Raw genomic sequence first — 12316 nt, 5'->3', positions numbered from 1 at the left:
GGGATAGATATTATCCAGTGGTGATTCTGGGGGGTGGCCTGGGGTGGCCATGGCCACCCCTGAAAACTCATTGGCCACCCCTGATCTGATAGGTAGTTGGTCAAGTTCATCAACACAAGAAACAAGAGAAATGCTGTCAATCAATGAGGACGGCCACAGTGACAACATCAACTGCTGGATAAAAACGCTGAAATCTGTCTATTGAGAGGTAATTTAATGTTTAGCAATGTCGTAGTTCCCTCTGAATGTGTAGGAAAACTTTATCTGGTACTAAGTAGCAGCTAAAAGAGGAGCTAGTTCAGCAGTCTGCAAACCAAGTTAAGCATTTAACGTTAGCATTTTTAAAAAAAAATGTTATTTGCATACTGCCATGAAATATGAACAGCTGTTTTCTGGAGTGAAGACTGAGGGCTTCTTTTTTTTTTTTACAGATGTGTGTGTTCAGTAGAGCTGATGTTATATTTCTGACCAACCAGTGTGTGAAATAAAGTGTGACAGACTAGATTTAAGTAGCTATTACACAAGAACAAGCTGGGATTTATTTATCTGCTCTGTGATTTAAGGGCTGTTTAAAGACTTTATGCTCTTGGAGATAAAGCACTTTGTGTTTGTATCAATTAGCTCATCTTAACAGTTCACATATTTTTAGATGTTTAAATATGCAGAAGACGAGCAAATTGCATTCAAATGCCACACATGCTTGAGATGCAGTATGTGTTAATTGTGTTATTAAAAGTGATGGAAGTTGTCGGTAGTTATGTAAAAATAAACCTTTGTAGATACTATAAATAGACATAATTAGGCACATTGTTGACACCTCCTTTCTTTTTGGCATTTTAATGGAGTCAAAGCTGTTTTTAAGACCTGTAGTTTGCATACTGATTCTAACCCAGTTTGACAATGATCCTGCTTGATGTTTGTAGTTACAGCTATTACATCACAGTGAATTGACTGACTGATTGAGTGATTGAATTCCATTTCCCCAGGGTTATTTAGAGAATAGCTATGGCCCGGTCCAGTCAGCAGCCTCAGTACAGCTGTAGTAACCCAGAGCAGTCAGCTCCCCCTGCACAGGATGGTGGGTCATTCTTGGACAGATGGAATGTACCATGTAGGCTCACATTCAAGTTGTTTGTCACTCCAGTCATACAATTACAACTGTATGTATGAATGGATGTATATATGAATGTGTAAGTGTGAAAGAAATAAATTGATAAATATATATATACAGTTTTTTTTCACACGTACATACATACATAGACGTGTGTGTGTGTGTGTGTGTGTGTGTGTGTGTGGCAGAACCTCCAACCTATTGATGGCTCAGATTTCTCAGATATCTGTGTGTTCCCACAGCTGACCGGCCACACCCAGAAGAGGAGGAGATAGTGAGAGATGAGTGTGATTCAGCAGTGTCTGGAGCTCCACCTGCTGAGCATGGTATGTCAAGTTCTGTTTTGTCCAGATGTGTCATTCATGAACAGTTACTTGAAGTTGTTGTGTACTTTCATACATGATTATTTTAAAAAGGATGGTCCAATTTTGCCCAAAGTGTTTGCTATTTATTTGCTAATGCACAGCAAACCCCATGCTTAAACATAGACAATCTGCTCTGTAGATCTCAACCGCGGTCGGCTGCGTACGTGCCATTAAACTTGGCTATGCCATGGCCACCCCACACTAGCTTTGTGTCCCATCTTGGCCACCCCAGTAAAAATATCCTGGATATGCCACTGATGGATATACACCCGCATGGTCTGAGATATATTTTACCCCTATTTGACATTTGAAAATTTTGTGTCTTTCTGAATGAAACATTAAAAAGTAATCAGCTCTTGAATGGACGTTATGAGGGTGGGAGAAAAAGGTAAACTGCCTCATTGTTGGGTTTAATTCCCTCCAAACATCCATCATACCTGCTTCAAGGAGAAGTTTCTTAACGGTGACTTTCTCAGGATTATTTCTTTCTGTTAAATTAGTCGAGTCGAGGGACTGTTGGAATTGTATCTTCCAGTCTCCACCACAGATAAGGACCCCACCAGTGTCTTCAGCAATTATATCCAATATTTTCCTCCATAAATGTTTTATCATTACCTGGGGGTCTATACACATTTAATAGTGTTACCTGCTTGTGGTCAATGTAACCTTTTACTAGAATGTATCTCCCCTCAGTGTCCTTTATCTGTTTGGAGATCTGGAACATAATTTTGTCAGAGATTAATATTATAACTCCTCTCTTTTGTCCATGTTTGTAAGATTAGTAATATGCTAATATATTTTCAAAAGCCAACTGTTTAAACTTTTCATGCTCTTTATCACTGAGGTGAGTCTCCTGCCAAAAAATAATATGTTGTTTTTGTCTTATTTTTCTCAGACTCATTTTGGATTAATTTTTAATATTTCCAGACATTTCTCAAACCAGAGCTGCAGGCCCTGCTCGCCCTCCCTCGTACTCAGCACGGACAGGGTAGAACCAGTAGGTTATTATTAAAGGATATTGTTGTTACATGGTAAGAATTTAAGTGGTGCTTCAAACTGATTACTAGACAGAACACTGCTATGTTCGCTGTACAGAGCATGAAGCACTAACTCCTTGATAACTGTACAACAAACATGCTAGTGGTCTGTGTGTTCTAACCCTCTCTCTCCCGTGTTTTAGATCTGTCTACTGCTTAATAAAAGGTGTCCATGCCAGAAAAAAATCTTAAAAACAAAAAAAAAGATGCTGTTTGAGTTCCTGCAGCCGCTTCCTGTTTGTGGAGACAATAAGGTGGAGTCCTTCCTCAAGTAGAACAAGATAATGAAGAAGGTGAAGTGGAGGACAAGCTCAAAGGTGCAGGCACTGATGACAACGGTGAAGCTGTACTTCACTAAGACGGTAGAAGAATTAGCTAACTGTGACGCCAGCAGCACGTTGGCCTCTGTGACACTGAACGTTAGCGACACCTGAGAGGGAGTGAGGGAGAGACGGAGGGAGAGAGAGAGAGACACAGACAGCAGGTCATTACTGTACCTGCACACATGACAAGACTACAGGTTGTTCCTGCACCTGTGATGGAGCCGCTCATACACATTCAAGGACAAGAGCCACTCGCTGCCTCCATGTTAGCTGCAGCTCCACTCATGGATCAATAACAGCTTCTTGGGGAGCGACTGTACCCAATGATTCAGGCCCTTCAGCCAAATTTGGCTGGTAAAATTACTGGGATACTGCTGGAGATTGACAGCTGGGAGCTGCTGTACATGCTGAAGGCTGCTGAAGAGATATTTGAGCTGTTTGAAAGAACGATAGCAGAGCAGAGCACATGACTGTGAGTGTTACTGTGATCTTTTGGTCTGCATTGGTAAATTTCACCCTGATATTTTAGTCATTAACTCTACTAATTCATGTGAAACCCTGAGTGGCTTGGCAGGGCAAAACAAGGGCAACAGTGGGTGATTACGGTAAAGGAGCACAAGACAGCAGCACAGCAAGTGGCTGCCTTTGCCCCATCAGAGGAGGAGATGCATGTAAGTTCATCACATTTCCTGTCAGAACCTGTCAGAACATTAACCTTAATTTTTTCTCCTCTGCCAACAGTGGTTTGATGTCTCCTACAGACTGGTGCAGCCACAACTCCTGAGACCCACCAGGAATTGCAAGAGGGATGTGAAATGGAAAAATGTGATTGTGATGATTGTCTTAGTCTTATTAAAACTGGGAAGTACGCAGAACACTGAGATTTTTGTTCCATTTTTTTAAGTAATTTTAAGTACCTTTGCCCCCCCAGATTAATTGTTACCCCCTGTGCCCCCCAGAAGAAAATTCTCTGGACGTGCCCCAGCTGTAGCTGATCAAGCCGTTTTGCGAGGATCTGGATCGGTGGCTGAGCGAGGATGAGCAGCACGTTGCTGTCATCCACTGCAAAGCAGGAAAAGGTCGAACAGTTGGCCTACCTGCTGCACCGGGGCAAGTTCCAGGAGGCGCTGGGCTTCTACAGAGAGGTCCTGACACGAGACAAGAAGTGTGTGACCATCCCCAGTCAGCGGCACTGTGTCATCTACTACAGCTTCCTGCTGAGGAACCAGCTGCTGTACAAACCCATCGCTCTGCTCTTCCACAAGATGCTGTTTGAAACCATCCCCATGTTTACTGGAGGAACCTGCAACCCTCAGTTCATGGTGTACCAACACGTCGAACCCGAGAAGACAAGCTGATGCTGTTTGAGTTCCTGCAGCCACTTCCTGTTTGTGGAGACTTTAAGGTGGAGCCCTGCCACAAGATGAACAAGATAATGAAGAAGGTGAAGTGGAGGACAAGCTCAAAGGTGCAGGCACTGATGGGAAACCTCCTCAGGCCGCGATGTGAAGATAGCAGCATCAAATGTTTGGTCGTCTCTCACTTTACATGCTTCCTCTCCATTCTGGAGACTCCACTGAGAGAGCATGGTTTCACTTTCATGCATTTGGATGGCACCATGAGTCAAAAGGAGAGGACTCGTGTCATCCAGGAGTTTCAGAGCACTGCAGCAGACAGTCCTGCTATCATGCTTCTGTCACTCAAAGCAGGAGGGTGGGGCTTAACTTGACAGCCACCTCACATGTTTTCCTCATGGACCTGCATGGAATCCTGCTACTGGGGAGCAGTTTATTAACCGCTGCCGGCTTTTGGGACAGACGAGGAAAGCCGTCGTGACCAAGTTCATTGTGAAAGACTCAGTAGAGAAAAAGATGGTGGAGATCCATTGCCATGCAATTCCAAACGAGTGCTTTGGCAGTATGTACAGTGTTACCTCATGCCAATAAAGCCAGTTGAATTGAGAGAGAGACTGAGAGACTGGCTGACTCTGTTTCCAGCACTAAGACTGTATCTGACTGTCCATCCACACTTGACACCCAGCAGAGGCTGGATAGTACAAACACTCCCACTGGCCCAGTTGAGTTTTTGATTTTGTTTACATTACATTTTTTGTTTTTTTGCTTTTTTTTTAAAATGTCACTTTTCAAGTTGTCTATTTTCCTTTGTACTAATTAAAAGTTAAGTTACATGCTATGAGGAAGTGTATGCCATATGATTGATCTTAATCTGTGAGAAGTTGAGATAATGGCAAACATGGTGTTTTACAGGAGGGCTAATGTTACGTTAGCTCTGTAAGGGAGCGGATGCTCTGTAACTTTGCAAGGGTACATCGCAGAGGGTTACGGCCTTTGACATGATTCTGCAAGTGTCAGAGCCAAAAGTTGTTATGCCAGAAAGTGTTCAGGAGCATTTTTCTTGCCATTTGGAGTCGATTTGGGTTTATCTTTTAAATTTATATTTGTTGAAAGTGAAATTGTTGGGTCCGAAATCACATAGTGGAGGATGGACCTTACGTAACCTTATGTAACCTTACATAACCTCCGTATGGTGTGCCTTTTTCCTGCGAGGTCAGGGAGCAGAATTACAGCCAATCAAATTTGTGCAAAATGTGTGCATTTCTCTCGCCCCCTTTTAAAGTGTCAATAATGAGCTTAATCTAAATTACAGACAAATCTTTCCAATTTCTTCACACTGGTATTTATTTTATCTTATCAGTATTTATATGCCACATATGCGTTTCTATATCAGTACACAGTGTACCAGAGCATGTGAGCGCAGCTGAGCGGCGAGAATTTCTGCTCCCTGCTTTCGTGGGTGTTCGCTGCTTTGCTCCATCGCTCAAAGTTATACCAGACAGCTCCGCTCAAAGAGTGCTCTCCGCTCACCTAAAATGTCATTCAGCTCCGGTGAAATCGCTCCACGCTCGCTCAAATTTAAAAGAGGGAGCAATTCCTGACGTTTTCCACTGAATTACGGCTGGGACACACTGCCCGATGTGGCCTAAACTAACATGCAGCGGCTCTGTTGCTGGAGAGAGCCTGTCGATTGAAACCCTTTTCAGTTTGTAAAGAACAGTAGATTGTTTTGGGGTGCTGTGTTCTGTCTGTTTGAGCCAGTGGATGGCCTTGTACTGCCATCTAGTGGCCAGTCTTGGAACTGGAGCGAAAAGGAACCATCGCTCTGGCCTTTGGATTAAAACCCGCTCTGCGCTCCGACTATATTTCGCACGCTCCGCTCACATGCCCTGCAGTGTACAGTCACAAACTTTTACATCAGTCTGCATTGTTTTGTGGTGAAGTGTCTGCTTCAGATGCTTAAAAACGTGCATGGTTTGAAATAAAACAAATCTACCTACATTTTTTAAATTTGATTGTTTGCAAAAGTTAAAATGGTAAGACGGTAAGACATGTTTTTGTTATGGAGAGGCTGGCTCTGATGATTTATTCATTTTTTTATGCGTTGGGGTTGTGCATTGATATGTCAAAAGTGCATGTTCTTTCTGTGCGTCAAAAGTTCCATCTGCGAGTTGCCCCCGATAAATAAAATACCTGATCAGTACATGCTGCCCCGAAACACATTGTACTTATCAAGTAAGGAGCTTGTTGTATATAAAATGGTTCTAACTGGAACCACAAACCACCAGGAAACACAGGTTGCAGTCAGTTCGTCTTGTTTATTTCCCAGAATTATGTGAATGTTGGCATTATAGTTCTTCCTGGTCGATTGCCATGGTTCTCAACAAAAGAGAACAAATTACAGTATTTGCCCAAACAAATTAGACATCCAGCTCCACATAATGTTAAATACTTGTAAATTAGGATATAATTTATATTTCAAATAATAAACTTCATAATCCAAATGAAGCGGATGACGTGCTACTTACAGTGAGGGATTTCAAATACACATGGTAAACTCAGGTGAGCACCAGCACACACTCAGCCTGGTAAAAGTTTGGAGACAAAGAGGAGGGAGGCCTCATCCAGCCCTCTATTTATAAAGTGGGAGGAACAGTGGGAGGTGCTTGAACCACTATTGCTGGTCTCCTTGTCACAGACAACTAATATGAAGGGGGAGCAAATCTACAGTTTCTAACAGCTGCCCCCCGATTTGTGCAGCAAATATATTTTATTGTAGTTCAATCCATGATTTCAGTGAGTGGAATTAATCTTGAGACAGGTATGTACTCCCGACCTTGGATGATGACCTTTACACTGCGAACCTTTCCAACCTGCGCATCCTTCCAATAGGCCATGATGACCGAGGATACTGTGGGTCAACAATCAGAACAGCCTGACCTGATTCCAGGTTTTCCTTGTCAGATTTCTATTTTTGCATGGTTTGGAGGTTTGGGAGATAATGCCGAATAAATGCTGTCCAGAAACAATATGCTAAGATCTGTCTGTGACGCCATTTTCTTCTACCAAGGAGCTCACTTTGAGAATAGATTGCCTGAGGAAGAGGAGTTGGGCCGCCCCATCAGCAGCATATTTGGTGTGACTGGATCTGGATCAGCAAGGTCAGAGGAGACATATCCGAGAGGTTTTGAATTCAGGATGCATTCAACCTCAACCAGAACTGTGTACAAGACTGCTTCTGTTGTTGGTTGCTTTCCCAATGCAACATAAAGGGCCATTTTAACTGATTTTATTTCGAGTTCCCAGCTCCCACCAAAATGTGTGGCAGATGGAGGATTGAATTGGAAATTCACCTGTGTGTGGCCTAATTGCTGCTTTAAGTCTGGTTCCATGGCCTGGAAAGCATTTTGCAGTTCTGACTCTCCTGACAAATCTTCTGAAGGCCATTAAGAATGTATCTGCATCCATACTGTCCAGTAGGCCAAGGTGTATGCAGCGAGTTGTTAAGCATTTGAAGAGTATGCCCCACCTTTTCTCTGTACGACAACCAACTTTCACTATGAAAGACCCAAAACAGTCCATGCCTGTGGACCAGAATGGGGGCCTTGATAAGCGAAGGCGGGCTGGAGGGAGGTCTGCCATTTCTGACAGTCTTGACACTGGTGTTGATGTTGATGAATAGCTTGGCGGCCACGCAGGATCCAGTACCTGCGTCTCATTTTTCCTAGGACGTGCTCAGGCCCTGGGTGGAGAAGTTTCTCATTATAATGCTTGATAATGAGTTTGGTTATGGGATGTTTTGGGTCCAATATAACTGGATGGATATAGTCATGGTCAAGGGTCTCTGCTCTTCGAAGTCAGCCTCCCACTATGATTAAGCAAAGTTCAGGGTCATATTCAGGAAACAGAGGGAGCAGTTTGCTACTCTTTGGAAGGGATTTACCAGTTCTGAGGGCATTTAATTCCTCAGGGAAACACTCTGATTGGGACCTTTGCAGGAGATGACTGTCTGAGTTTATGTAGCATTCGGCTATGTTTGAGCTGTGATCTACTGCCCCATAAAGCACAGTCTTTGTTTCCTTTATTAGATCATCCCAACCCCTGTGTTTGTTCAGATCAGGGAGTTTTAGGTCATCTGACATCACTGTGCCACAGAACATGGACTTCCTGACTTCCTCAAGAGGTTCTGATACAGTTAGTACACATGGACTGACTGGCCAGCAGTTAGTGTTCAGCAGGAGGAATGGAGGGCCTTGCCTCCATCTGTTTTGCTGGTAGAGCTCTAAGAGAGTTATGCCCCGTGTTATGTCATCACCACCAGCTCTTTGTGTCAGTCAGAGTCTGAATTTCAGCTATTCTTGTTCCAATAAACACCTTGTAGTGACAGGAGTCAGATGTTAGCCATGATAGGACTGTAGTTGAGTCTGTTCAAAGTGTCACGGATTGTAGGGGGATAGTGAGTTCAGAGCTGAGAAGATTAGCCAGCTGAGCACCAGTTAGGGCGGCACACAGTTCAAGGCGAGGGATAGATAGCTGGATTTTAGGGATTATACGAGACCTAGCCATAATGAAGCTAACATGGGTGTTGTCGAGCTTGTTCTTAGTCTGACGGTAGGCAACTGCACCATAGACACATTCAGAGGCATCACAAAACAAATGCATATGGGATTCTGAGGTGTCTGTGCTTGTACAGGGGTTCGATAACAGCGAGGAAATTGAATGTCTGGGAGATTTTGCAGTTCCAGCTCCCATACTTGCCATGTTTTAACAAGTTATCTGTTTTGATGACATTATCCCATCCTCTTTCCTGTTTCCATAGATCCTGTACTATGAATTTTGCACAGGTTGTAAAGGGAGTCAGATAGCCCAGGGGATCATATTGGTTTGCCAGCACTTTGTAGATATTCCTCATTGTAGGTAGATGATAGATGCTGGGTCTGGTTTTGTAACTTAGCGTGTCTGTCAAGCAGTTCCATTGGAGGCCTAGTGTTGTTTCTTTGGGGTCCCTTTTCTGAGAGCCACAGTTCATTAGTTTTGACTTTGCCTCAGGGGAAGATGGTGGATTACAGCTGGATTATTACTAGCCCATTGTCTGATGTCAAAACCACCATTAGCCAGCAGAGATCGCATTTTGTCAACTAGTGACGTGGCTTCATGAGAGGAATGGAAGCTTTGGAGGCAGTTATCAACATAAAAAACTTTGTTGGACAGATTGAAGGACCTCCTCGTTTCCATCACAGTGATCTTGAACATGTTTGTGGACTGCGTAGGTGGCACAGCATGGGCTACAGGTTGTTCCAAAAGGCAAGACTTGCCACTCATACACACTAGGCTCCTGGTTTAGTTGCATCCCTCTCCATATGAAACGCAGCAGAGGTTTGTCCTCATTCAAAAGGCGTACTTGATGAAACATACCTTTGATATCTCCACAGATGGCAACAGGATGTTGGCAGAATCTAAGAAGAGCTCCAAGCAGAGAGGGACCAAGTGTTGGGCCAGGCAGAAGACATTTGTTTAGGCTTTGTCCCATGTACTCGAAGGAGCAGTCAAATACAACTCTGTATTTGTTGTTGTGCTCGACAGTTTGATGCGGGAAATACCAGATTTCCTTTGATTGGTCTAGCTGCTCACTTGGAATCCTTTGAATGTAGCCAGACTGCACAAGGTTATCCATTTCCTCTTGATATTTATCAGACAGTTTGAGGTCTTTAACTAGATGTTTTTCTGTAGCACAGGGATGGGACATGACAGCTTCCTTTGGTGCTTTGAGGACAGGAGTATTAGGGGCTCTAAGCAGTGGAGTGGCATAGCGCATTACACCAACTGTATTTACTCTGGTTGTCTTAGAATGGAGAAGATCAAGAGCTATTTTGTCATGTTTTGACCTTGTGACTCTCTTTTCATTCATATAGGCCAAAGTGTCAATCTGCCACAGTCTTTCAACATTCCTGAGCAATTTGCTTTTCAAGCAGGTCAAGGTGAAGGAGAAAGTGTGCTGGGTTTGGATTAAACTGGCTGGTCCTTGGAGAGCCCATCCTATCCTGGTATGTACTGCCAGTGGGCCACCAGGGGGTCCCATGAGTATTGGCTCTGTTGCTGTGATTAGATGGGCATAGTCTGAGCCGATGAGGACGAGAGGACATACATGATCAATAGACTGTAATGGGATACCTCTGGGATGATGATATTGCTCTTGTAGCTGCTTCACAGGGTGTGTGTGTGTTCTGACAGCCCAAGATTCTCTGCAGTGAATGCTCCGTTGATAACATGTATTTCTTCTGTTTCTTCTGGACAGCTTGGGGGAGCAAGATACATCTATCTGCACCATCATCAAGGACTGCATAAGCATTTGTTCACCATTGTGGATACATATATTCACAACCTTCAGCATTACTTTATATGAGCGATTAGGTTTGTCAATGTGAAGGAGCTCAGAGGGAGAGGATGTCAACATCACTGTGGCTGATTTGGTTGCATTGACATCATGGAGAATAGTCAGGTGACTCTCTTTACAGATGTTACACAGCCTCTTTAAGGTGCATTTGTCCATTTTGTGTATCCTCCCACATTTGCCACATCTTTCTTTCTCTCTTATCCATTTGTCAATGTCCAGTTTGGAGAGTTTTTTAAACTCTGTGCATGAACCAAGGAAAAGGTCTCTAATGTTACAGCAGGGACAGTAAGGCTTTGGTTTAATGTTGACATTTACCTTTACCTTTGTGTATGCTCTCAGTGGGCCATCTACATCAGATATTGACAGGTAGATAGAGGAGGCTTGTCTGAAGGGCTGGCATTTCCCAGCTTGTGGTCTTTCCTGTCTGTAAAGCTCTACAGCTCTCTCTGATATGCGTTTGGCTCTCAATTTTAACTGAAGCCAAGTTGAAAGGTCAAGGAGGGATCAAGTTTTAGTCGTCTGCCCAGTCAGAATGCCACGATTGATGCAGTGTTCAACAAATCCATCTCGATAATATACAGGGAGTTTACTGAGGAGTCTGTCAACATGTGAGCCACATCTTAATTCAGACCCATTAATGCCCTCTAGGGACAGCAGCCTTCCCACCAGAGCATGGACAGAAAGAGAAAAATCATCAAAGGCCTCTGCATCACCTATACGAATGATCGGGGAATTTAATATTGTTCCAATTTCACTCTGAACAAACAGCCTTGACTGACCATACTTCTTCTTAAGTGCTTGGAGGGCAGTGGAATATGGTCTCACATCATGCATGCTGGACCTGGCCAATTTATTGGCTCCTGGGCGCTGAAGATGTTCCAAGAGGACCTGATAATTATATTGCTCAGTAAGATGGGGATGATTGTCCAGGAGGTTATCCAGGGCCATCCTCAGAAGGGCAAAATCACTCTCTCGACCACTTTTAAAAACAGGAAGCGAGGGCTTTGGTATTCCATAAGTGGAGGCCATGATCAGATCCATAGCGTTGGGGGTTGGATTGACAAATGCACATATTGTGGCTGCTGGGATGACATATTTTGCATTGGTGGTAAATTCCCAGTGAAGGCAGTCTGTCAAGGGCCCAGCATGGATGCAGAATGGTCAGGGGCTTGGGCTGTGACTGGGGGTACAGGTACATGGTGAAGAGAAAAGGAAGTTTGTATAGCAGGTGCAAGTGGTTGAGGCACTGGAAGAGTTTGAGAGGCACTGGGATAGTCAATTTGAGAAAGCAGAGGAGTTGAATCAAAGTGAGACTTAGCGTATCTTATTTTTGAGGGGGCAGGAGTATACATTTTGGTTGGAGGCAGACCATAAAAGGAAGCAGTGGCTACGTATTCTTGAGATGAGGGAGATAGGGCAGAAGCTCCAGCAGGGTGATCATCCCCTCAGACATTTTACCTAACAAAGTTAGACACAAGCTGGGCTGACGCAAGCTCTTGCTCTTTAATACGTATGCGTCGATTCATTTCAACCAGTATGACACTTTTCTCTCTCTTCTTGTGTGCATCCTCTTGTCTTTGCTGAGCAGCTCTGGCTTCCTCGTCAATCAGTTTACATTCTTCATAAAGCTCCTCATCCTCATGTCTTTGCCTTTTTAGCTCCTCCAGCTCATCTCTCTTCTTCTTCTCCTCTAGAATGCTGGCTTGGAGATCACTTAAATTAGAAAAGTTG

The 12316-nt window shown here is 43.7% G+C and overlaps 1 protein-coding gene across 22 annotated transcripts in view; it reads left to right on the top strand.

Annotated features, from left to right (window-relative positions):
* The window catches only part of LOC119015885 (transient receptor potential cation channel subfamily M member 7-like), a 48058-nt gene extending 41866 nt beyond the window's left edge, over positions 1-6192 (top strand). For 2 of the 22 annotated variants that reach the window (XR_005073597.1, XR_005073608.1), the window contains exons 38-40: positions 1354-1437; positions 2404-3701; positions 3796-6192. Coding sequence is in view for 3 of the 22 variants with exons in the window: in XM_037091951.1 (XP_036947846.1) it covers positions 1354-1437; positions 2404-2468 (149 nt within the window). In the remaining 19 variants the exon portion in view is untranslated. Of the gene's footprint in view, positions 1-986; positions 1112-1353; positions 1438-2371; positions 3718-3767 lie in introns of those variants that run through there. The other 20 variants (XR_005073603.1, XR_005073600.1, XR_005073599.1 and 17 more) reach the window with 20 other exon arrangements.
* Positions 6193-12316: the final 6124 nt, after the last annotated feature.

Source organism: Acanthopagrus latus, unplaced genomic scaffold, assembly GCF_904848185.1.
Source record: "Acanthopagrus latus isolate v.2019 unplaced genomic scaffold, fAcaLat1.1, whole genome shotgun sequence".
In the NCBI taxonomy this organism is placed as follows: Eukaryota; Metazoa; Chordata; class Actinopteri; order Spariformes; family Sparidae; genus Acanthopagrus; species Acanthopagrus latus.
Note: the sequence above shows the minus strand (reverse complement) of the source record. Positions and strands in the feature narration are given on the sequence as shown.